Consider the following 22,726-nt stretch of genomic DNA (forward strand, 5'->3'; position numbering starts at 1 on the left):
CATCATGTAATATTGGTTGTCCCTTCTCTCTCCTGTATCATAGGTTTTTGCTCTATTTACTGAATCTTTCTCATTAGCATATGAGCATGGTATGCTAATTTTTCCACATATGTACCTTCTCATAAAGTTTGCTTGATCACACAACTTTCACTAGCTACTGTAAAACACCTCAGTGTAATTGTCTGTTCTAGCACTTCTCAGACTCTAATATGCATACAAATAATCTAGGGCTCTTGTTAAAATTTAAATTCTGATTCAGATGTCACATGTTTCCTACTTCAATTAATTAGCCTAAAACTGTTGTGCCTTAAAACAACAAACATTTATTTGGACACAGCCATGCTGGGTACCTCTGGCTCAGGATCTTTCCCCCTGTAGTCAAGGTACTGGCCTTGATTGCAGTCATCTCTAGGCTTGGCCTGGGGAAAATCTGTTCCAAGCTCCCTTCATTAACTGTTGGTATGCCCCATTTCTTTGCTTGCTATTGGCCAAAAACATCTGTCCTTTGCTATGTGAGTCTTTCCATAGAGCAGCTCACAACCTAGCTGCTTGCTCCAACAGAGAGGGTAAGGGCAACCAAGACAGCCAAAATATTTTGTAACTTAATCTCAAAAGTAAAATATCATTACTGTAGCCATATTCTGGGCATTAGAAGGCAATTACCAGATCCAGGCCACACTGAAAGGGAGAGGATTACATGGGACATAAATACCAGGGAGTGGGAGTCATTGGAGGTTCTATCTTAGGGGCTGCCTGCACAGTAGCTTTAGGGTGGGTTCTAAAAATGTACATTTCCAAGAAACTCCTAGGTGATGCTAATGCTCCTCATCTAGAATCTTGCATTGAAAAGCAAGGGTCTGCACTTCCTGCCTCCAGTTCCTTTCTTTCGATCATCCTCTCTTGATCAAACTTTTTCTGATTGGGCTTTTTCAACCTCCACTCCACTGAAACCGCCATTGTTGCAGTTGCCAGTGATGTCCACATTATTAAATCCAGCACTGAAAAAAAATGATCACTGTCTGGAAGTCTTTCTTTACTTGGCTTCTGGAATACCAAATTTACATTTCTTCTCAGTCTGTTCTGCAAGTTACCTATCTCCCTGACTATAAATGTTAGTACATCCCACAGTCCAATTTTTTGGACCTCTTTTTTATCTACGATTAACTCCTAAGTGGTCTCATCAAGGCTTACAGCTTAAATTCCAGATACATACTAACCACTCTCAAGTCTATGTCTCCTGTAAGGGCTTTTCCCCTAAAATTTTAACATGTTTATCAAGTGTCTAATACATACCTCAACTTAGATATCTAATCATAATTTCAAACTGAAAATATCTAAAACAGAACTCTTTGTTCGTTCCCCCCAGCAACACCCTTTAGGCCCCACTTGGCAGTCTTGCTTCTAATCGGTGTTTACTAACCCAGTATATACCACCACATGTCAATCAGTTGTTTTAGTGAAAAACCTGGAAGTCATCCTTGAATCTTCTCCTACTCTCATATGTAACAGTCATTAGGTTTTACCAGTTATACCATTTAAATATCACTTGAGTCCCTGCCTCACTCTCCATCCCCATGTCACCACCCTAGTCTGACCATTATTACCTGTTATACAGATTTCTGCATCCGTTTACTAGTTGATTACAGCTCTCAACCTCCAACTCAAGTGATTTTATTCCACCCATCTGTTTTCCACGTTCATGATTTCCTTTACCCTACAGGATAAAGTTTAGATCATTTAATATTTACAAAAATCATACATAATCTGGCATGTGACTCCCTCCCCAATCCATTGATCTCATTCCCTACCTGCTCTCTGTACTTCAGCAATACAGGGACTGGGTTATGACTAACACTTCCATTTGATTCTTCATGAAAATTGTCTCCCTGCCTGGAACATTCTTTCTTCCCTTCTTTGTCTAGGTAACTATAATTTAACTCAAGTTTCAGCTTAAACATAACCTTTTCCTGGAGGCTGTGTTTAACCTATTAGACTAGGTTTGGGACATCCACAATACAGTCCACAGCATTATCTACTTCATTGTCTTAACTGCCATTATATTTGATACTAATCATTTAATTATCTTTTTCTCCCATTAAACTGTAAGCTTTTGGAAGGCCAGATCCGCAGAGGTAGATCCAGCTATTTTGAAGCCTAAAAAATAACCTGGCAGACTCTCTTTAGAATAAAAATGCAAAAATTTTATGTACTGAGGCACACACACACACACACACACACTTAGGTACAAAAGTGAATATTCATTTATAACAAGAAATCACAACAAATTACAAAAACTGATAAATATAAAAATATATGACAAATATAAAAATATATAGTGAACATACTGCAAGAGGCCATTTCCAAAAGCCCAAAGTTTAAGCTTCATTAAATTCCCAGTAAATTCACATCTGCATATTAATCTTTTCCAAAGCTTTATGTCTAGTGCCAAGAGGAGTGCTTAATACATAGCAGTTACTCGATAAATGGTTTTGAATGGCTATATTAACTGAGTTATTTTAAGTTATATTTTTCATGTATATAGTATTCAACACATTTTTTATAAATTAGATTTCTACAAAATGTTTTGTGTATTACAGAATTATTCTATTATTTTTAGTTATTTGCTATGGTCATGTGTCAGATAACAAATAATGTACATTACTTTTATTTCTTAGCAAGTCACTGGGCCCTATGCAACTATTGTACCTCTGTACTCATTAAGAAAAGCCCCTTGATTTGCATCAAAAATAAGCAGACTAATCTTCTCTATGTGCTTCTCTGTATGTTTGTGTGTGTGCCTATATTTTTACAGGTCATATAACAATAAAACTTCAGGATTAATTTTGAATTACTATGTATTTTTAATAGATAAAAAACTTTAGGGGGGAAGCGATCTATTTTCCATTTTCATTACAGTATAGTTTTGTAAACATTTATCCCTGGATAACAAAGATGTCAACATTTCATATAACTTGAAAAACACATAAAATATTTTCTTCATTGTTAATTTGTCCATAAGATATTCTTTAAGAGATTATTTGAATCAAGACAGTAACATAGCATTTCAAAGATAAGCTACTTTGTTTAAATCTTTGGAGTTTAATTCATTAAAATAAAAGTAAGTTAAATTCCTTTTATAATAATACTGTAAATTTGCTGAGGAGTTACTGTGCTCGTATTAAAATTGTGTGTGTGTGCACGCGCGTGTGTGTTATAAAGTGCAGCCCTCTGATCAATGCTCACTTTCCCTCCCATTTTCCTAAATACATCATGAAAAAAGGATGAGGTTTCCGCCTTAATTGCTTGTGCCTTTTATTCACATTCCTCTCTCAGCCAGAATTGTGAAAAGAGTGTTAGTAAAAGGCTGCACAATAGAGCTTTTCATTAGGCCTCAGCAAGGCACACAAAAGAAGGCTTTTGGAAAGAGTGAATGCATGAGTTTAATTTGCAGGTGGAGAGTAGATAAAAGGTGCTGACGCCTCTATTATTCTCTTACTTAGGTGACCCTTACCCTGTTCAGCTGATCCCAACTACCATGGCAGCTGCTGCCGCAGCAACACCAGGCTTAGGCCCACTCCAACTGCAGGTAAGTCAGGAAACAATACAGAGGAGACAAAGGTTAAGTAAATATCGAAAACAGCTATTATGGTGTTAAAGCAAAATAAAACTGACTCGTGATATTTGTCTCACACTTTCTGTTTTTAAATTTATTTGTACTGATCCTCAACCAAAAGTTGAAATGTTGATTCTCTTAATTTTTAGCCCTGTTTTCTGCACTAAACATAGCTTATTGCATTTCTTTTCTTGCCTGTATGATTAAGAAAGTGAGCTGTAGTTTTGCTTTGACGACCGTGTGCCATAATTTTGTCACAGAATGGTCCTTATCAAGGTAAAAAGAACAAAACAACCTGCAAAAGGTATTCAGACACTTGAGGAGCAAGGCGACTTAACAAAAATGCATTTAAAATTGCTCAGGATGCCCGGTATCATTGAAATGGTCTGTAGGTCTCTTTGTTCTCCTGCTAATGCCAGCTCAGTTGGGCAAGCAAGGAAAAGTAGACCAAATAAGCTGGAGACTAAATAAGCACAACTTTATCCCAGTCATCACAATTAGGACTTTTCTAGCCATGCGGAATACATATTCCTATAATCCGAGAATGTCAACGATAATTTTACCAGATGTCCAAGTGATATGAGAAGCTTTGTCTCTGAGGTTGAAAAGAAAATCAATACAATTAGTGTAACAGGTAGCTTTGATTAACTGTTGACATTTTTGAATCAGCATCCCACAAAACATTCCTTAGTTTCTATCGCTATGGACCTTGTGATCATGCAAGTAATGGGAATAGAAAATCATCTCATAATAGGATTATTCTCCTCTTGTGAGAAGTTTCATATGTTCGTTAGCCTGAAAGACACAGTATGCCTAAGAAGCCAGAGATAAAGCAGTTATACTTAATAATTAATTTTTCCTCATGAAAAGGTATTGTCATGATAGATGATCTTAGTCTATAAGGAAAATATAGTTTTATATTGTAGCATCAAGAGACAGATACATCTGGCCTGCACATGGGTTTATCAGAAGACCTGGTGGGTTTCTGAAAGGCCAGTTGAGTTTCACAGGAGGAACTACCAGTGTGAAAGCTGAGACATACTGTGTTCTACAGAGGTTAATAACATTCATTTCTATTCTACCTTTTCTGCGAAGAACTACACTGTGAGTATCTGTTTTCTTTGAGCTGGAAATGCCTTGAGAAGTGTTGGAGCCATGGGGACAATAAAAGTAACATAACATTTGTTACCCTTTGAAATGGCATCTGGGGAATAACTATAACATGAAAAAGTGATTGTAATAGGTAAAACTAAAAAGAGTAGTGGAATTAGCAAGAGGGAATAATATCCAGCAATAGATTAAATATAGGAATAGGGGCTTTAGAGATTTCAGATGTTGGTTTTCAAAGCAAGTTAGACATTCTCCTTTGACCGTTGGATTAGTGACGAGAGGAAGTGAGAGCAAATTAGAGGCAACTCCTATGTTCATTGCAGGACTCTCTTCGAAAGTAGCTATGTTAAGCAACAATCTAATCAACTTTTCCTATAGAGACAGTATGAGACTATTTGATGCTGATTTTTATTTTTATTCTTATATTTGAGATTATCTTGAGATATTAAAATATAAACAGTTTTGTCACCGAACAAGAGAAACTTTAGACACCAAACATATCTGCTGTTACTTTACCTATGATTTGATATGTAAACGGGGTAAAGTTCCTTTCATACAAGTGGTATTGTACCCATTAAAATGCATGAGTTGTATAGCCCCAAATAATCAATACTGTAGTATAACAAGAAAAGTAATAATCCAAAAGTTTTTCATGGAAAGCCATCAGCTACTATTAAAACACATTCACATAAACATACAAAAACACGAGTTGTTTGTTTGTTTGTTTGTTTGTTGCAGTGAGAAAATAACTGTTATTCAGAATCAAACACATGACTAAAACATGTCGTGTCAGAGAACCTGGCTTTTCTTTGAAGTGGACTGACTCTCACTTTTGCTAGGGTGCTTACACCAACTCACTTTTCTGCTTGTTCCTAACACAGTATTCACAGACCCCTTGACCTTGACTTCAGCCTTCCCCAGAGCTATAAAAAGGATATCTGTTACTCTCCCTCCCCTTGCCTTAAAATAGCATCCAAATTCTTTTTTTCTCCACAAACCTGCCGAGATGGGTGACAGAAAAGCTAACTATAATGCCGAGTCAGATGTTTCATTATAAGCCTTACCTAAAATTCACCCCAGTCTTTGAAACCTATTTTTGAGATGTTTCATCTCAGTGGAGTATAATATATGGGTCAGTTTTAATTTTCTCCAAAATCTGCTTTTAATTATGCTCTGTTAAATCTCTATTTTCCATCTCTTAATACCTTGAGTAGACTGCATCACTTTCCAGTCCTTTCAGTTATTAAAATTCAGTCCTGATGGAAACTTTAATCTTATATCCACTTCATATCTCACTGTTTCACCTTCCATCGTTAGTTAAGAATCCCAGCTCTAGAGACCAGAAGTAAGAAGGGTGCAGCTTACTCTTTTGTTCTTCAGCTCCAATTTTGTTCCTGTGCAGATGTGGGTTTAGGAAGGTATGTCTGCCCTGAGATACCGTGGAGACGGTGTGTGTGTTATTTTCTTGTGTATTGAACAGCTTTTCTTGGTCTGTTAAGAGAGGGGAAGCCAGGTCTGTTGATCTATGCTTCCTGCCCTTTTTTTTTTTTTTTTTTTTTTGTTTTTTTTTTTTTTTTGAGACGGAGTCTCGCTCTGTCGCCCAGGCTGGAGTGCAGTGGCCGGATCTCAGCTCACTGCAAGCTCCGCCTCCCGGGTTCGGGCCATTCTCCTGTCTCAGCCTCCTGAGTAGCTGGGACTACAGGCGCCCGCCACCTCGCCCGGCTAGTTTTTTGTATTTTTTAGTAGAGACGGGGTTTCACCGGGTTAGCCAGGATGGTCTCGACCTCCTGACCTAGTGATCCGCCCGTCTCGGCCTCCCAAAGTGCTGGGATTACAGGCTTGAGCCACCGCGCCCGGCCCTGCCCTTTTTTTTTATTTGGGATGTCACCACTACTGGCCAGGAGCTACATGGGTAGCATGACACCTGCCTTTGTTCACCCTCTGTGCTGCTCCATGGAGAACCCTGTAGTCTTCTGCTGAGGTCCTCTTCTGTGCGCTGTTAGAGCTGTGGTGGTAGCACATCGCAGTCCTCATCTCAGCCTGCAGCAAATACCACACTGTTTTCCAGCAACACACCTCCAGCTTTAGATAACTTCAGTAGAGAAAACAGGCATTACTGTGTCTTTAGTTACATAATACACCACCAAGCTGTACACTGTCCAGTTCTCCTAAGACCTTTCTATGGATGGAGGAGTCTTTAGGTTTTTAGCTCAACGAAAAACCCGTTGAGGAACAACTTTCAAGTTTTTGCTTTATTCTGGCTTCTCCAGTTCCTACGAATTCTGCTTTTTGGGTAAGCAGGGAAGACCATTAAGAACCAAGCCACCCTGTAAAGCTGTTAACCAAGTCTTCTCTCTCCTCAGCTCCCTCACCAGACATGAGCTCATATGTATTGTGGGAATGGAAAGATGGGGTGAGAAGAATGAGAGAGGTGAGATACAGTCATGAACATTGACTGAAGTAGGGCCAGGACAGCAAGGTTTCAATAAGGGGAGTATGATTGGTGGTGTGGGTGCTGTCTAGTACCAATTGTTGGTGTCTTTCTTTAGAACCATTGAAGAGTTTGTTGTTGTTGGCTTGTTCTTACTCGTTTTCTATTTTTGTTTAATCTGTTCGTGTATGTTTTAAGTAGGTAGTGATAAACTCACAGCTATACTTGATAAGGCAGCAGTAAGATGGGTTGAGGTAACAGCAGGAAGACCAGTTGGAGTAACAACTGAAATAGCCTTGTCAAAGAACTAGTGGTTTTATTCAATGGTAATGTGGAGGGGATATATATTTTAAACACAAAATGATGCTGTCATATATATTTTAAATACAAAAGGATACTGTTTTCTTTTCCTTGGGTCCAAACCTAATGATTTTAACGCATGTAAAGTGCCATAACAACTGATGTCACTAGTTTATATGACCCATGGTTATGGAATATTTTCTTAAGCTAGTTTCTCTGGCAAAGATTTTCCAAAGATTATCTTATTTAATTCATATTACAAGATTTTGTGTTATGTATTAATATCTCCATTTGGCAAAGAAGAAAGCTGAGTCACAGAGTCCAAAATCCATGGCTTTAAACAATTATATTTGCTTCTTCAAGTACAGGAGACTTTATGTTAATCTTTGGAGACATTGGCCCTCTTCAGACATTTGTTAACTCATAACCAGCTAATGAAATTATAACAATAATGCTGACTGACATTAATACAAATACTCTCTGTGCTTTGCAATAATGAAAGAAGTAGCAGGATTCGTAATGACAGCTATCTACTTCAGACTCTGAATTTTCTATTTGATGCCTCTTTACATGGATATATGTTAATTCAAGTACTTCTTTTTGAACACCTAGATTAAATAAGGGACATTATAAATCTATTCCTACTTATGGTTGACTTTACTTACCTACCATATGTGTTTTCATTTGAAATAACCTTTTGCATATAATTGTTCGCACTTGGATAATATTATGATAAGCAAATCCAAAATTTTTATTAAAGATTGCAGACAAGTACAATTATTTTAAAAGACAAGCAAAATGATATGCTTTAAAGGAAACTACTGTTTATTACTTAACTATTATTTTATGTCCCTGGAGATCCTTATATAATAAAAAATTCTTCATGTAGAAACATCACCTTACTGTGTACTTTCAGAAGCAGTTAAAATATTCTAAAAATCTTCATATATATTTATTTTTATGGAGAAAGTCAGCTTAATCTAGATCATGTATATAAATAATACAAATTAGCATGTACCATAGACACAATTTATTATTTTAATATTAAATCTGTCTTTTTCTTTATGCATTTTAAATCTTCCTTGAGCTTCAAATTCGCATAAGCCTACTGCTTGTTGACTATGAAGAGGAAATATACAGAAATTTACAGATACTGTAAACTGAGTCCAAAACGGAACTCATCAGGGGTTGTCTGCCTTGTCCCTAGACTTCCTTATTCTTTGATCTTAGTGAATGACTCCATTTCATCTATTTTTCAACCCAGAAACATGAGAGCTCTTCTTAGCTTCTCTTCCTCCCTCTTCCCCATACATTTATTCATTCACTAGCTTTTCATTCCACGTACTAATAAACCAAGAATCTATCAATTTTCTTCCATCATAATTGTCACTCATTTGGGTTGAGCTATCCTTACTACTTTCCTGATTCACCACAGCAGCCCCTAAACTGGTCTTCTGTCTTCATCTTGAGCCCTTCAATGCACTCTCCACTATACACTATACATTAGTCAGAATAATCTTTTTTTATTTTTTTTTTATTTATTATACTTTAAGTTCTAGGGTACATGTGCACAACGTGCAGGTTTGTTACATGTGTATACATGTGCCATGTTGGTGTGCTGCATCCATTAACTCGTCATTTACATTAGGTATTTCTCCTAATGCTATCGCTTCCCCTCTCCCCACCCCATGACAGGCCCTGGTGTGTGATGTTCCCCATCCTGTGTCCAAGTGTTCTCATTGTTCAGTTCCCATCTATGAGTGAGAACATGCGGTGTTTGGTTTTCTGTTCTTGCGATAGTTTGCTCAGAATGATGGTTTTCAGCTTCATCCATGTCCCTTGCTGATTTTAGAAAATTTTGTCATGTCCTCTTCTTGCTCAAGGACCTTAAATGACTCTCTGGTGTTTTGAAGTTCTTTCTCAACTCTGGATCTTTACAAGTGGTGTTTCCTCTTCCTGGACTAACCCCAGGAAATAAACCCATTACTCACCATCTTTACTAACCATCTCCCACTTACCCCTCAGGTTTCAGGTTAAAACATCACTTTTTTCAGGGAAGAATTCACTGGTCTTAAGTCTGGCTTAAAGTAGCTCCCGTGTGTTCTGAGAGCACGCTGCATTTCCCTTCTCACATTGCTGGTAGAATGTTTTAAATCCTGCTTTCTGGCATCTACCAGATGGTAAAGTCTGTAAAGTCAATGGTTCACCATCATTTGTACTTTTTTTTTTTTTTTTTTTGAGACGGAGTCTTGCTCTGTCGCCGAGACTGGAGTGCAGTGGCCGGATCTCGGCTCACTGCAAGCTCCGCCTCCCGGGTTTACGCCATTCTCCTGCCTCAGCCTCCCGAGTAGGTGGGACTACAGGCACCCGCCACCTCGCCCGGCTATTTTTTTGTATTTTTTAGTAGAGACGGGGTTTCACCGGGTTAGCCAGGATGGTCTCCATCTCCTGACCTAGTGATCCGCCCGTCTCGGCCTCCTAAAGTGCTGGGATTACAGGCTTGAGCCACCGCGCCCGGCCACATCATTTGTACTTAACCAAGAGCTTGAAATATTTTATGGACTCAAGAAATATGTGTTAAATAGAGAATGAAGAATGAATCATAACAGTGTACTTTCGTTAAATTATTCATCTATTTTGCTCAAATAGCTATCTTGCTTTATAATATTGAAATTAAGCTGAATACTAATAATTAGTTTTCTATATTAATTAATCTCCACCTTTTAAAATGAGACAATAGCAGAATTTCAAATATCAAAGGCATGGTTTGCTGATAGAGGAAAAAAATAGTTTGAATTTGGTTAATTAAGATAATGTTGAAATTTTATAATAAACTGTCTCATTTAATGAAATAAAAGAAACGTATGAAAACACTCTCTGTGCCTAGTAGCATGTTTGGCACTACAATGTTTACAAACATTAATTTTGTAACTGTTTTGCTCCCCATCACCTACTCAGTCTATTCCAGATACATTAGGCTCTTTTCTGGCCCTTATCTTACCAAGGCATAGTCCCTTCCTAGAGTTTTGTGCTAGCTCCTCCCTCTAGCTCTTCCCTCTGCATGGAAGGCTAAGTCTTTCACTTCATTCATGTATTTACTCTAATACCATCTCTCTGAGGCCTACCTTAACCAACCTACTTAAAATCCTAAGATGGATCCTAAGAGATATCACACTTCCTAGCTCTTTTATTCTACATTTTTCTCTATAGCACTAGTCATCTTCAAATATACTATAAAATGTATTATGTTTCTTATGTATTGTCTTTCTTTTCCAAATGTACCACCCCACAAGGACAGGAATCGTTGCTGTTGTTCAATAATGTATCTCAGGTATCCAGAAGAATGCCTAGCAAATAGCAGGTATTCAATGCATACTTACAAATGAAAGAAACTATCAACTATCATGGCTAATGGTCATAAGAAGTTTTAATAAAACAAAGCAGTATATATTGATTTCTGCAGTAAATGATATTAATTTAATGGCCAGGGAACTTGATATTTTGTCTTGCCCCCATTGGAAGATTCTAAGAGTATGCAAAGTCCACAGCTCGCTCTCTCTCCTGTTCTTTCCTCCCTTTATCTTATCATAACAATGGATTGCTGCATAAAGAATGTGTTTTAGCACTTATTACAGTTTATCTAATTCTTTTAAAATCATTATAATTTACACGAAAAGACCAAATGTTACAATACTTGAGAATTCCTATATTATGTGTTAGTGTATGTATAGACATATATAAAAACATGAACTACTAGAGGTACTTTTATTTGACTCATTATGGCTTATTCTGCCAATACAATACTGAAGTAAATTATTTCTAAATAATGAAAGCATTTGTTTATCAAAATAATTACTAGCCAATTAGCAATACCATACACTGAGTTTACCTTCTTCTCTCTTCCTCTCCTTCCTTCTTGTTTTCATTCTTCTACATCCTCAAGTACTCTTTTTTATCTCCAAGAGCCAATGATGATTTGGATATTTACTTATTTATTATACTGATGCTGACTCTTTTTAAAGGCAAGGGATTCATTTATATAGCTTACTTATCTATGTTCATTTTAATATTAAAAATGAATATCACTATTTACACAAAATGAAGTTACACTTTGAATTTTTGGACATTTGTGACAAGATAAAATCAGCTAAGTGAATCATCTGTTTCTAATTAATAAGATCAAATGATGGCAACAGTCCATTTAGCATTTATTTCTCATATTCATTTTTGTTATAATTTGCATTTTTACTTAATGGGCATCATGAATATTTTTAATAGTAGTAATTCTTCTGTAATGTACTGTTTCTGTTTTTTGCTACACTTCTAAGATTTGAGATTAGAAGGAAATATTTATCCACTTATTTCTCACTTTATAAATACTGTATTTGTCTTGGCCAAAAGATGGTTACCACCTGTTCTACCTATAGGAAGCCAAAAATGTTGACTCCAACCAATGATTGATAGTGATAAGCAGAAGGAAAAAAAGATTGAAATTCTTTTTGGACGGTCTTACTTAATTCAAAATAAGCAAGTAGCGTTCAATCATGATTTTTATTGACTTAATTAAACTTTTACAATTATTTTAGTAGGACTATTTAAAAAATTCATAATAATATTTTTGGAATAAAGGCTCAAAATTCCAAGTTGTCATAAATGAAACCTCATGGGCTTACAGCTTCAGTAACCAGTAATATTAGTAGTATGCATTCTCTGGAATAGAGAAAATGATAGATGATGTGTGATCGTGTTAGAGAATGAATCATACAAAATATCAACTGAAATCAATCTTTTTTTCTTAGCAATCATAGGTATAGGAAGTAATATCGGAAATGGCTTAAGCTCCTGCCTGATGGAGAGTAACATCAATGTAGAGGTAGATGAAATACTGAAGCTCATCTTTTTATCAAACTCCTGCTAGTCTCTGAAGAAGGTCAATAATTATGACAGGACACAGATAAATGAATATTCCATATATCCCAGCACTGTGAGTGACTGAGCATGGCCTTATATGCTTGGCCAAGGGAAACTTCCAGAAAATCAATAAGGAAGTAATAACCATATAGAAAGATCTAGATGTGAGGATTTTTATCTTGTTATTGAAGGAATTACTTACAATCATGTATACTTGCTAAGTATTCATCTTTACCTACCCAACTATTGTACTACTTGGTTAAACTTTTAGGTCGTATCATTTTCATACAGGGTGAATAATGATCAACTGCCCTTCATTTCAGTCGCAACCCTGGTGTGCTGTTTGCTGCTGGACTTCTGTGTGCATGAGTGAGTTTTCTTGCAGGTTAAAAGACTGAATTCCCTCTTTTCCTCTGCCTTCGACCCTGAGCCTGGAGGGCAGACAGACAGAAGCACACATATGATTAATACAGCACAGCTGCAAGAGTGAGTCATTTGCATATGTATTAATAGAGGCAAAAAAAACCCCAACAACAATTAAATTATATACAGAGACAATCTGCATACTAAAGAACATATGCAAATAGGCCTGAAAAAGTGCAGCCAACATTTTCTCTGACTTTTCCAAGCCCGTATGGGCTAGAGTCAGAGCCCAGCAGTTTTTCAAGAATCCGCTTTAAGGAAGAATCTATTAGCTGCTTCCATAGTTGTTACCACCCCTAGAGTTCCCAGGAGGTGCTTGACATTTGGTCAATGGAGTCAGTACACACAGTGTCTTTTTCATACTATTTCTGGGTTTTCTTGCTTTCAGCAGCTTCATGTCTCACTACATGCTAACAGAAACATCAGTCCACATGTGTTTTTCCAAAGTGTTCATTTTTATTGTAATGACCAATTAAATAAATGGTAAACTTTAAAATTATATTTGAAATTTTGTTGTTACCTATACTGAAGCTATATAACTTTAGTCAGTACCAGGTTTTCTGGTCACAAGTCCGTGCCCATTCCTTGATAGTATCCTGTGTTATCTTAATCAAAACATATTTAAGTGACTCTAAAATGTTTTTGGGCTAATTAATGTACATAAAGGAATTGCTGGCCCAAGACCAGCAACAGATGTAATTCTACGAACACTACCAATTTCTTGAAATTTCTAAAGTATCCTTTTTAAAATTTTATCAAGAAAAACAGAAATATTCAGTTTTCTAATCTTGGCTATGGATAAGAAGAGAGGGCAACTAATATTTTTTAAGTTCACAGATTATGTTTATCTTAGAAACTTGTTCTTCAGCCTAATTGTTGGTTTAGTTTATGTTACTAGTATTCTTTAATTTATTTAAGGAATGTTTTATAAAGACAAATTCAATCTTGGGAGTAAAATTTTACCTAAGTAAAAGTTATCACCTTAATAGGACCAATAACCCAAATGAAGACAGATGCTCCTTAAGAGGAACAAATGCTGGGGTTTTTGTTGTGGTGGTGGTGGTGGTGGTGGTTGTTGTTGTTGTTGTTGATACTAGAAAACTATTTAATGTTATCCATGGATTTTTATCCATTGTTTCTATGGTTAAGTCAAAGCATGCAACTGGGATATACAAATTGCATTACATACAACTTGTAACATAGAGTGGAGTCTTAATTAAATATACAGAGGAAAATTTACTTAATTATATATAGATACACACAAAAATTTAATGTCTTAGGGGATAGAGGAAAGATAAAAAGATGAAAGCAACTTTATTAAGCTATTATCTTTAGATTAATATTTTAAGAAGCACTTCATTTAGTGAGAGGCAGTATAACATAATGGCTATGAGTGTGGTTCTTGCAGCCATCTCTTCCTTAAACGATCATACTGTTACTTACTAGCTCTGTAACTCTGGGCCAGTTACCTAACCTCTCCATGCCTAAATTTTCTTGTCTGTAAAATGGGTATAAATGATCTCTTATTGTTGAGGATTAAATGAGATAATGCATGCAAAATTTTAGAACAATAAATGTATTATTTCTCAAATACCATGTGCTGGATTAGCGTTAATATTTAATAGTATTAGCTGATTAATAACTGTTATTAGTAGGTTTGAGAACTATTTTTTGTTGCTTAAAGGAAGTCTTGAAAATTAGGGCATGACAGACTTTCCTTATGTTTCAGAGCAGCATCTAAAGTATGTTAATAAAACTGAGACAACATGTCTTATTTTTGAAGAAATAATTTCATTCGCCTCTGTGGTATAAAATAAAGGCCCATCTCAAGAATCTATGGTAGGCAATGAGTTTACTTATCCAGAAGACAATCTGGGTAGTTTTCCTGAAGGGTAGTTTTTCATATTTTGCTATTGTTTGTTCCTTGTTACAGTATTTATATCTGTAAAATGAGAATAACATCTCCAGTCAATTCCCATTTTTCCATGGAGGTAATGCAAATGAATTGTTTCTATGTGCTGCCTCTAACTATTCTAAATAAATTTCTTACGAAGTCTAAAATAAATTATGTTTACATAGGTGCTTTTAATGTAATATGCAACTTTTTGTAAATAATATAAAGTATTTTCTTGTATAGCCATTCAAACTTATTTATTTCCTAGGTAATAGACACATGTCCTAGATACACTAGGATACATGTCCTTTATTCCACCTATATATTGTCCATAGCAAAATTATTTCTTGAATTGAGAAAATTTTTCTTTGACCAAACAGTTTTATTTCACACTTGAATGTGAAAGTGAATTATTTTTATAGACCCATAGTATCCTGGAAACTTTATTTATTCAGCAAATATTTATTCTTTGTAAGCTATTGAGCTAAGCATTATAAGGAATGCAAAGATGAATCAGTCAAGGATCCTTGGTGGATCATAGAGGAGGTTGAAATGAAAGAGAATGAATGAAATATGAAAGTGGAATAGAGTTTGAAGAAAGGCAAACAACCTATCATTCAAACAAGTATATTTGAAATGAAAAAGACCTCACAGATGGTTGAAAATGTTGTTTCAAACTATTCACCGGACTCCAAGTATGTTCAAGCACCCTCCAAATAGTACCATTGACTTTTATTTGTTTTATATATTAAGTTCTACCGGTTAAAATTGAGTTAAAGATTTCTGCTGCTAAACAAAACTTAAAAACCATTCTTCTATTCCAGCTCCTTAATTTTATGGATGAGGCAATTTAGACTCTAAATAGTGACCTGGCTAAACAGATATTAACGAAAGGGTCCCCGGAATCCTAGCAACTGACAATTAAATCTAGCTTCTTCCCATTTTGCCATGATAGTCTTAAAACTAAATGCATATATATTTTATATGTTATTTTTAAGTTGTTTTGTTTAAAATGATGGGAAGAGAAATTGTTAATTTTGCACTTAGGCCATTAAATTAAGAAAGAATGAATAAAACAATGGTTAGGATTTGCATATTGGTAACAATGGCAACCTTCTGAATTGCTTTCATTTTGCTGAGTTCAGTGATTGTGTTCTGTGAATTAATTCTTTTGTGGAAAGCTATTGAAAGATCAAGGAATTTAGAAAACAAAACAACAGACAAGCGTGCTGTTTCATATCTATTTGTACATAGAAGGTTCAAAGTGAGATTGTTTACATCACAAGTCTTGATGACATTTTATTTGCTTTTTAGAAGAAAGATAGTATTCAAAAATGATTATATAATCATGCAGATAAGATGTTGCAGTCATGAATGAACTGTTCTGAGAGAAAGACCAAGAAGAAAAACCACATTACAATTTTGAGCTGGGTTTGGTTGGCAAGTGTCTTCACAAGACTTGAAAATAGAGCCCTATTTGATTCCTACAGAGAAAAAAAAAAAAAAAAGCTTCAGCCAGCCATGCACATTTCAAATTTGCTGTCTCCTGTGGAAGTTTCAGTATTTTCCTGCCAAATTGAGGGTATGAAAACAAGACGAAAGGGAGGGATGAACTCTAGTTTTTCCATTTTTCTTAACCTTGACCTTTCTCTTAATGCCATACTCCTTTTTCTTATCCAAACGCTCCTTGAATGAAGAAAATGAACAGGAAGAAATGGAGGAACAGACTCAAAGTACGCTCACAAATTATTTGCTACAGTGAGCTTTGGGGCAGCGTAATTAATGCCTCTAACATGAAAATTACAACAATATTATGTCTTGCTTTCTCTACTACTGGAACTTCTTCAACATATAATTTTAAAAGTAATAGTGTTAGTGAAAGTTACAATTACCTCCTTTATGGAGTGAAGCAGAACTATAGAAAATATTGTCCTTTCATCTGTAATAGTTGCTTAAGATAACAGAGATAATTCCATCTGAAATTTCACTATACTGTAGTATATGACTCCTACTATTTTAAATATGCTCTCCAAGTATTTTTCATATGGCTAGTTTCCCACCCCAACCCCTGGCTTTCACTCTTTGGTTTAAAAGAAATTTTAAATTAGTAGGAATAGTACAACTAAAATATTTGATTAATAGAAAGGAGATAAGCAAAGACACTTAACCAAACAACAACAAAAAAAGTTAAACCAAACAATAAAAAAAAGTAAAGGCCCTTACACGTTCTCTGCTTTTATTCTTATTTTGGTTTGATTCATCCTGCTTCTGGTTTTCTTCCAGAGAAATTTTAAATTTTGATATTTTTGTGTCACTTGAGATATAAGCCTAGCATTAAATATAATATAAAACCATAAAATATCAAGTTTTTATACATAGAATATTTGCATTGTAACCAGTTAGTATTATAATGCTATATTGAGAGAGAGTAACCAGTTAGATGACTTTGATGACTTGAGGTTTTTTTTTTTCCTCTAAAACATGCTCCACTAATCTTATTTAAACATTTATGAATGTTAAAACTTACAAGTAATAATATTTAAATGGTAGGTATAATGTAATGGGTTATGAGCTTGACCTGTAGGATAACACAGGCCTTATTTGCATGTATCTTCGATGAAGATATTGAATATCTCTTAGTCTCAGTGTCTTCACCTGTGAAATGAGATACTGTTATTCCTACATGATAAAGGTGTTGTGAGAATTAAATGACATGGCACACACAAAATACTCAGCGTAGCATAAGCATTCAGCCTCGCGTAAGCATTCAGCCTCATTAGCTGTTATATTCATCATTATCTCCTAGATTCAAAGGTATAAAACTGGCAAAGAGCCTATCCATATTTCAAGTTAGCAAGTAACTTTCTTGGATGCAGAAATTATATTCTGCAGCATAAAGGTTTAAGGCAAATGGAGAAATTCATCTTAATTCAAGTTTGGGTTGAACACCTTTGGGAGCCAAGTCCTCATATTTAATGCAAGCAAAATGTCTTTATGAAAACAAAATATCCCTTCGGTATAAAAATCTTTTCTTCTGCATGTCAGATTACAAAAATGTAGGTTTCAATTCTTACTAAAAATATAAATAATCTGTCTCTCTTTCTTTCCATTCCATAAGAGTTACTAGAGCTTTGCTTTAATAGCATTGACAGTTATTTGTGAAAGGAACAAACATTCCTCTTTGAAGGGCAAGCCATTGTGTTACTGGAAATTTGTTGTATTTGTCATAATAAAGAGAGTTTTACAACAAGAATGAATAGTTAGGGCATTATAAAGGCAACCAAAATAGTTGGCCTACCTATGATGATCCATTCTAACCTCCCATATGGCTCTACAAATACAGCAGTGAATTAACCCACGTATGTCTGCTGTTCCGTTATTGGAACGCTAAGCTTGTGGGAGTTATTTATATCCTACTGCTTAAGGTCATTGCCAAGGTCTGATTTTTCACACACAAAAAACCGCAACCTCTGGCATAGATGGATTAAGGGTTCTAGTCTTAACCTGCCTCTGAAGTGATGTATGAATCTGGTCTCATGTCTTTTAACCTACCCAGCACTCAAGTTTCCTTATTTGTTAAATACCTATAAGTATAGCTAAACCTATATCTCATGGAGAAAGGGATAAAAGAAGATTTTTAAAAAGCACTAATGAAAGTAGCCAGGAGCCCAGAAATCCCCAGAAGGAGCCTCTGTACCTTGTGAGTGGACTTTCCTGATTCCTGGATACATTTATTCTTGTGTTGTCAAGGAAAAAATGGGAGAAGAATATTGAGGCAAGCATTGATTTGAAGCATTCGAAAGAAATGCTTTGGAACCTTGAAAATTGTCAAGCCAGCTCTGAAGATCCAATTAAGCAAGAAAGTTTTAATTATTCTCATTCCAGCTCCATGGAATAAGAAGGAAGATGAGCACGTCAGACCAGGGCTGGATAACCCAAGACACAACCTAAGAACATTAAGAACATGCTTATGCATGAAAAATAAGGACCATCTAGAAATAAATAAATAAATAACAAAGTTGAACATAAAGTAGTTTCATAGTAGTCATCAGAATGTTGTTTTATTTTGAATTGCATAGCCAACTAGATGAACACCATATACTTTTTTAGTCCTTAGGGCTCCTAAAGATTTAAAAATAGGAACTTCCAAATATTTACTTTTCTGTTCCTATTTCTTGACTCTCTCTATTTCTCTCTTTTTCTCTTTCCTATCTTCTTGTCTTCATTTTTTCCCTTTATTTTTAACTACCTTCCTCTGTTAATTCCTCTTTACCTCTTTCTTCCCCTCAACTATTTTCTTCAATACTTTCCTCCTTTCTTTTTTCTTAAAGTTCTAGCTACATTTTTATTCTCCCACAATTTTGAAACAATGGAGGGACTGTCTTCTTTAGAAACATTTGCTTGAGGCCAGGAGCGGTGGCTCATGCCTGTAATCCCAACACTATGGAGGCCGAGGCAGGTGGATCACGAGGTCAAGAGTTCGAGACCAGCCTGGCCAACATGGTGAAACCCCATCTCTACTAAAAATACAAAAATTAGCTGGGCGCGGTGGCAGGCGCCTGTAATCCCAGCTACTCAGGAGGCTGAGGCAGGAGAATAGCTTGATCTGGGAGGCAGAGGTTACGGTGAGCCAAGATGGCACCACTGCTCACCAGCCTGGGCAACAGAGCAAGACTCAGTCTCAAAAAGCAAAAAACAAAACCAAAAGCAAATATTTGCCTGTCAGCTGAACAATTCTATTAGTAATCCATATATGAGCACATGAGTTAAGAGTTGGAATTGGGAATTTCAAGTGGCAAGGATGGTGGATATCAAAGAAAAAGATATCTGAGATTGTTTTGTCTAAATATAATTGATAACATCATAGATATTAGAAGATACAAGCCTTAAAATGTTTTCATCCGTATTTCATCTCTTTGTATTAATAAAGCCAAATAATTTTAAAGAGAGAGGATTCCATTTAGACCATAACACCAGTAACAGCCCCCACTTTCACCCACTCTCCCATTAGAATGAGATGTTTTCAAACTGTGTTTCAGAGATTGGGAAGGAAGTGTGAGTTCTCTTGGCAAGGAAAAACGTAGAGGTGGAAGCACAGCTCATTATTTTTGTACTCAGAAAGTACTGCACAATTGGTTTCTTAGCATCAGTTGAAATGGAAAGAATTGCTTTTCACTTTGTTTATTTAAGAGTCTATCATTACATTATATTCTTATTATCTTAAATGGTGTATGGTGAACCCTGACTGCCTGCTGTCCTGCACACATAAAACATTTGCTATTCATTCGTTATACCCATGTGGCATATTGTACATATATAGGGATCTATCTAAATTAGCTAGTGTTTTAGAAAACCTTTATAATCTAAAATGGTAGCAAATTCCCACTTTCTAACTCTTTCTTAGGAAGAAGGTCCAAAATGTTTAAGAATTAAAAGTCAAAGTTGTTGAGTGAGATCCTTTTTATCTTGTTGCATTTGTATCTTTTGTTTTGTAATTTCTAAAATTAATATATGTTAAAATTGGCTATATTTTGGATGTACAATTCTGAATTTTCAACACCTCTGTAATCAGGATATGGGACAGTTCCATCAACCCCCAAAATTCTCTTGATCTCCTTGACAAACTCAGAAAGCAATTCTCCCATCTCCTCAGAAAGTCTAACCCTGGCTGATAAGACAGTGGAGTTTGAGAGTGGGCAGGAACCAGATGTCTTACATTGTAATAGGTGTTCTTTCACTCCCTCCATTTTAATACTGCTTTCAGCTCTGTCTAGTGTCCCTCAATTCAGCGTTTTCTCTAGAAAGTAAACACTTGGTTTTCTCTTTATATTTACTCCTCACCTTATTTTGCTGGGGTAAATTTCTGCTTTTAATTTTATTCTTAAAAATTTTAATTGTGACCTAAAACTTTACTAATTTGTGTGAATCCTCTATAGGTTTCTTTTTATCATGGTAAAATATGTTTAACATAAAACTTACCATGTTAACCGTTTTTATGTACACAGTTCAATGGCATTACGTACATTTACACTGTTGTACAACCATCACCACTACCCGTCTCCAGAACGTTTCATCATCCCAAACTGAAACTACATACCCATTTTTTAAGAAGTCCTCATTCTCCCATCTCCTCACCTCTGGTAACCAGTGTTCTACCTTCACTCTCTATGAATTTAACTATTCTAGGTACCTCATATTACTTAATCATACAGTATTTGGCCTTCCATATTTAATTTTATTCATTTAACATAATGTCTTCAATATTTATCCATCTTGTAGCATGTGTTAGAATTCCATGCCTTTTAAGATTGCATAATATTCCATTGTATCTATGTACCACATTTTGTTTATTGATTCATCCATCTGTGGACATGTGAGTTATTTCTACCTTTGGGCTATGATGACAAATGCTGCTATGAACATTGGATATACACATATATCTTCTAGATCCTGCTTTCAATCCATTTTTGGTATATACCCAAAAGTGGAATTGCTAGATCATGTGGTAATTCTGTGTTTCTTTTTGTATAATTGTTACCCTAATGGATGTGAGGTGATATCTAATTGTGATTTGGGTTTGCATTTCATTAATTATTAGTGATGTTAGGTATATTTTTGTATATTTGTTGGCCAATTTTATATCTTTTTTGTAGAAATGTGAATAAGATTATTTTTGATAAAACTTCTGGGAATTGATTCCTAGATAATATTTACTTTGTAATATTTCTCACTTTAGGTGGGCCTTTTATATTTCTTGAATGAAAGAGGGATAAATGAACAAGTAAATGAATAACACTATCTAATTACCATCTGGAGCATTTGAGTCTTAGTAACTGCTAGAGTTGCTACTTGGGGCAGTTTCCTTACCTGATTGTAAGGCTACATCTTATAATCTAGAAATAAGGATAGTAATATTTCCTTCCCCATGGTATTGTTATGCAAGTTAATGCGCAAAACTCTTAACACAGTAACACATCAAGATCAAATTAAAATTTGCTAATAAAAATATATCAATCAGTGTTTATAATTATCAAATACATTTGTCTTATAATAATACATAAATGCTGTATGCTTCTGTCTCTACTGTTCATATGTAAGGAGTACTCTTTTATAATTAAAATATTTTTTAAAAGTATAAACTTCACAGGATCTAACTCAGTACCTTTCAAAAAATGTTTTTGCTGACTGAATAAAAGAATGAATGAATGTATATGCATGTGTGTGCCGGTGTCCTGCACACACACAAACACAACTTTGTTGCATTTGGCCTGTCTGATGTTGTTTTTCTCATTACTACCCTTGAATCCAAAGTATGCATTGCCTCAGACTATTGGATTGATCTTTAAAGGAACTTTAAGTCTTCTGGAAAGGTATCGAGTTAAAAAAAAAAAGGTGGCAAAAGTTTTTTTTTTTTTTTTTAATGGCTAAAATAATAGAATATAGATGAGTTTATCTGAATTTTGTTTCTGATTTTCTGATTCATTCTGTGGCATTAACAATACCATATCTCTGATTTTCTGTCAATAAAATAATAGAAATACTATTTACCAATTAATGATGATATAGCATAGTATTTAAGTAGGATTTTGTGAATCTTTTATTAAAGTTTATGGAAGTGTGATATACAGGATCAATGGTAGGTTGGCACAGTGTTGATATATTTTAATGGGTAAATTTTCCCAATTGTGTGCTACTGGAAAAATATCTTGTTTCTTGTACTAAAATATTTTCAGTTTAAATCAGATGGGTTTTTCTTCATTTAAAAAAATCACCCTTTTTATTTTCAAATTTGCCGAGATCTGAGGTTGGAGTTCACATACTGAGATCTGAGGTTGGAGTTCACACACTGATATCAACCAAACATTGAAGTGCAGGATCAGAAAAGGAATAAGGGATGATACAAATAAAAAAGAGAAATATTAGATTTTTTTAAAAAAGCTAATTTGTCATTTCACTCATTGAATATGAACTGAATAGACTTCTAACCCTTAAAATACTTTTTTTTTTCTCTTTTTATTGCCTGGAATCTTAAGAGCTTTATCAT

At 35.2% G+C, this 22,726-nt stretch overlaps 1 protein-coding gene across 30 annotated transcripts in view; it reads left to right on the forward strand.

Annotated features, from left to right (window-relative positions):
* The window catches only part of LOC105492120 (SRY-box transcription factor 5), a 1,036,234-nt gene that overhangs the window by 920,336 nt on the left and 93,172 nt on the right, over positions 1-22,726 (forward strand). For all 30 annotated transcript variants that reach the window (XM_071070598.1, XM_071070600.1, XM_011759036.3 and 27 more), the window contains one exon: positions 3,501-3,586. In XM_071070598.1, the coding sequence (XP_070926699.1) occupies positions 3,501-3,586 (86 nt within the window). The remainder of the gene's footprint in view (positions 1-3,500; positions 3,587-22,726) is intronic.

Source organism: Macaca nemestrina, chromosome 10, assembly GCF_043159975.1.
Source record: "Macaca nemestrina isolate mMacNem1 chromosome 10, mMacNem.hap1, whole genome shotgun sequence".
Taxonomy (NCBI): domain Eukaryota; kingdom Metazoa; phylum Chordata; class Mammalia; order Primates; family Cercopithecidae; genus Macaca; species Macaca nemestrina.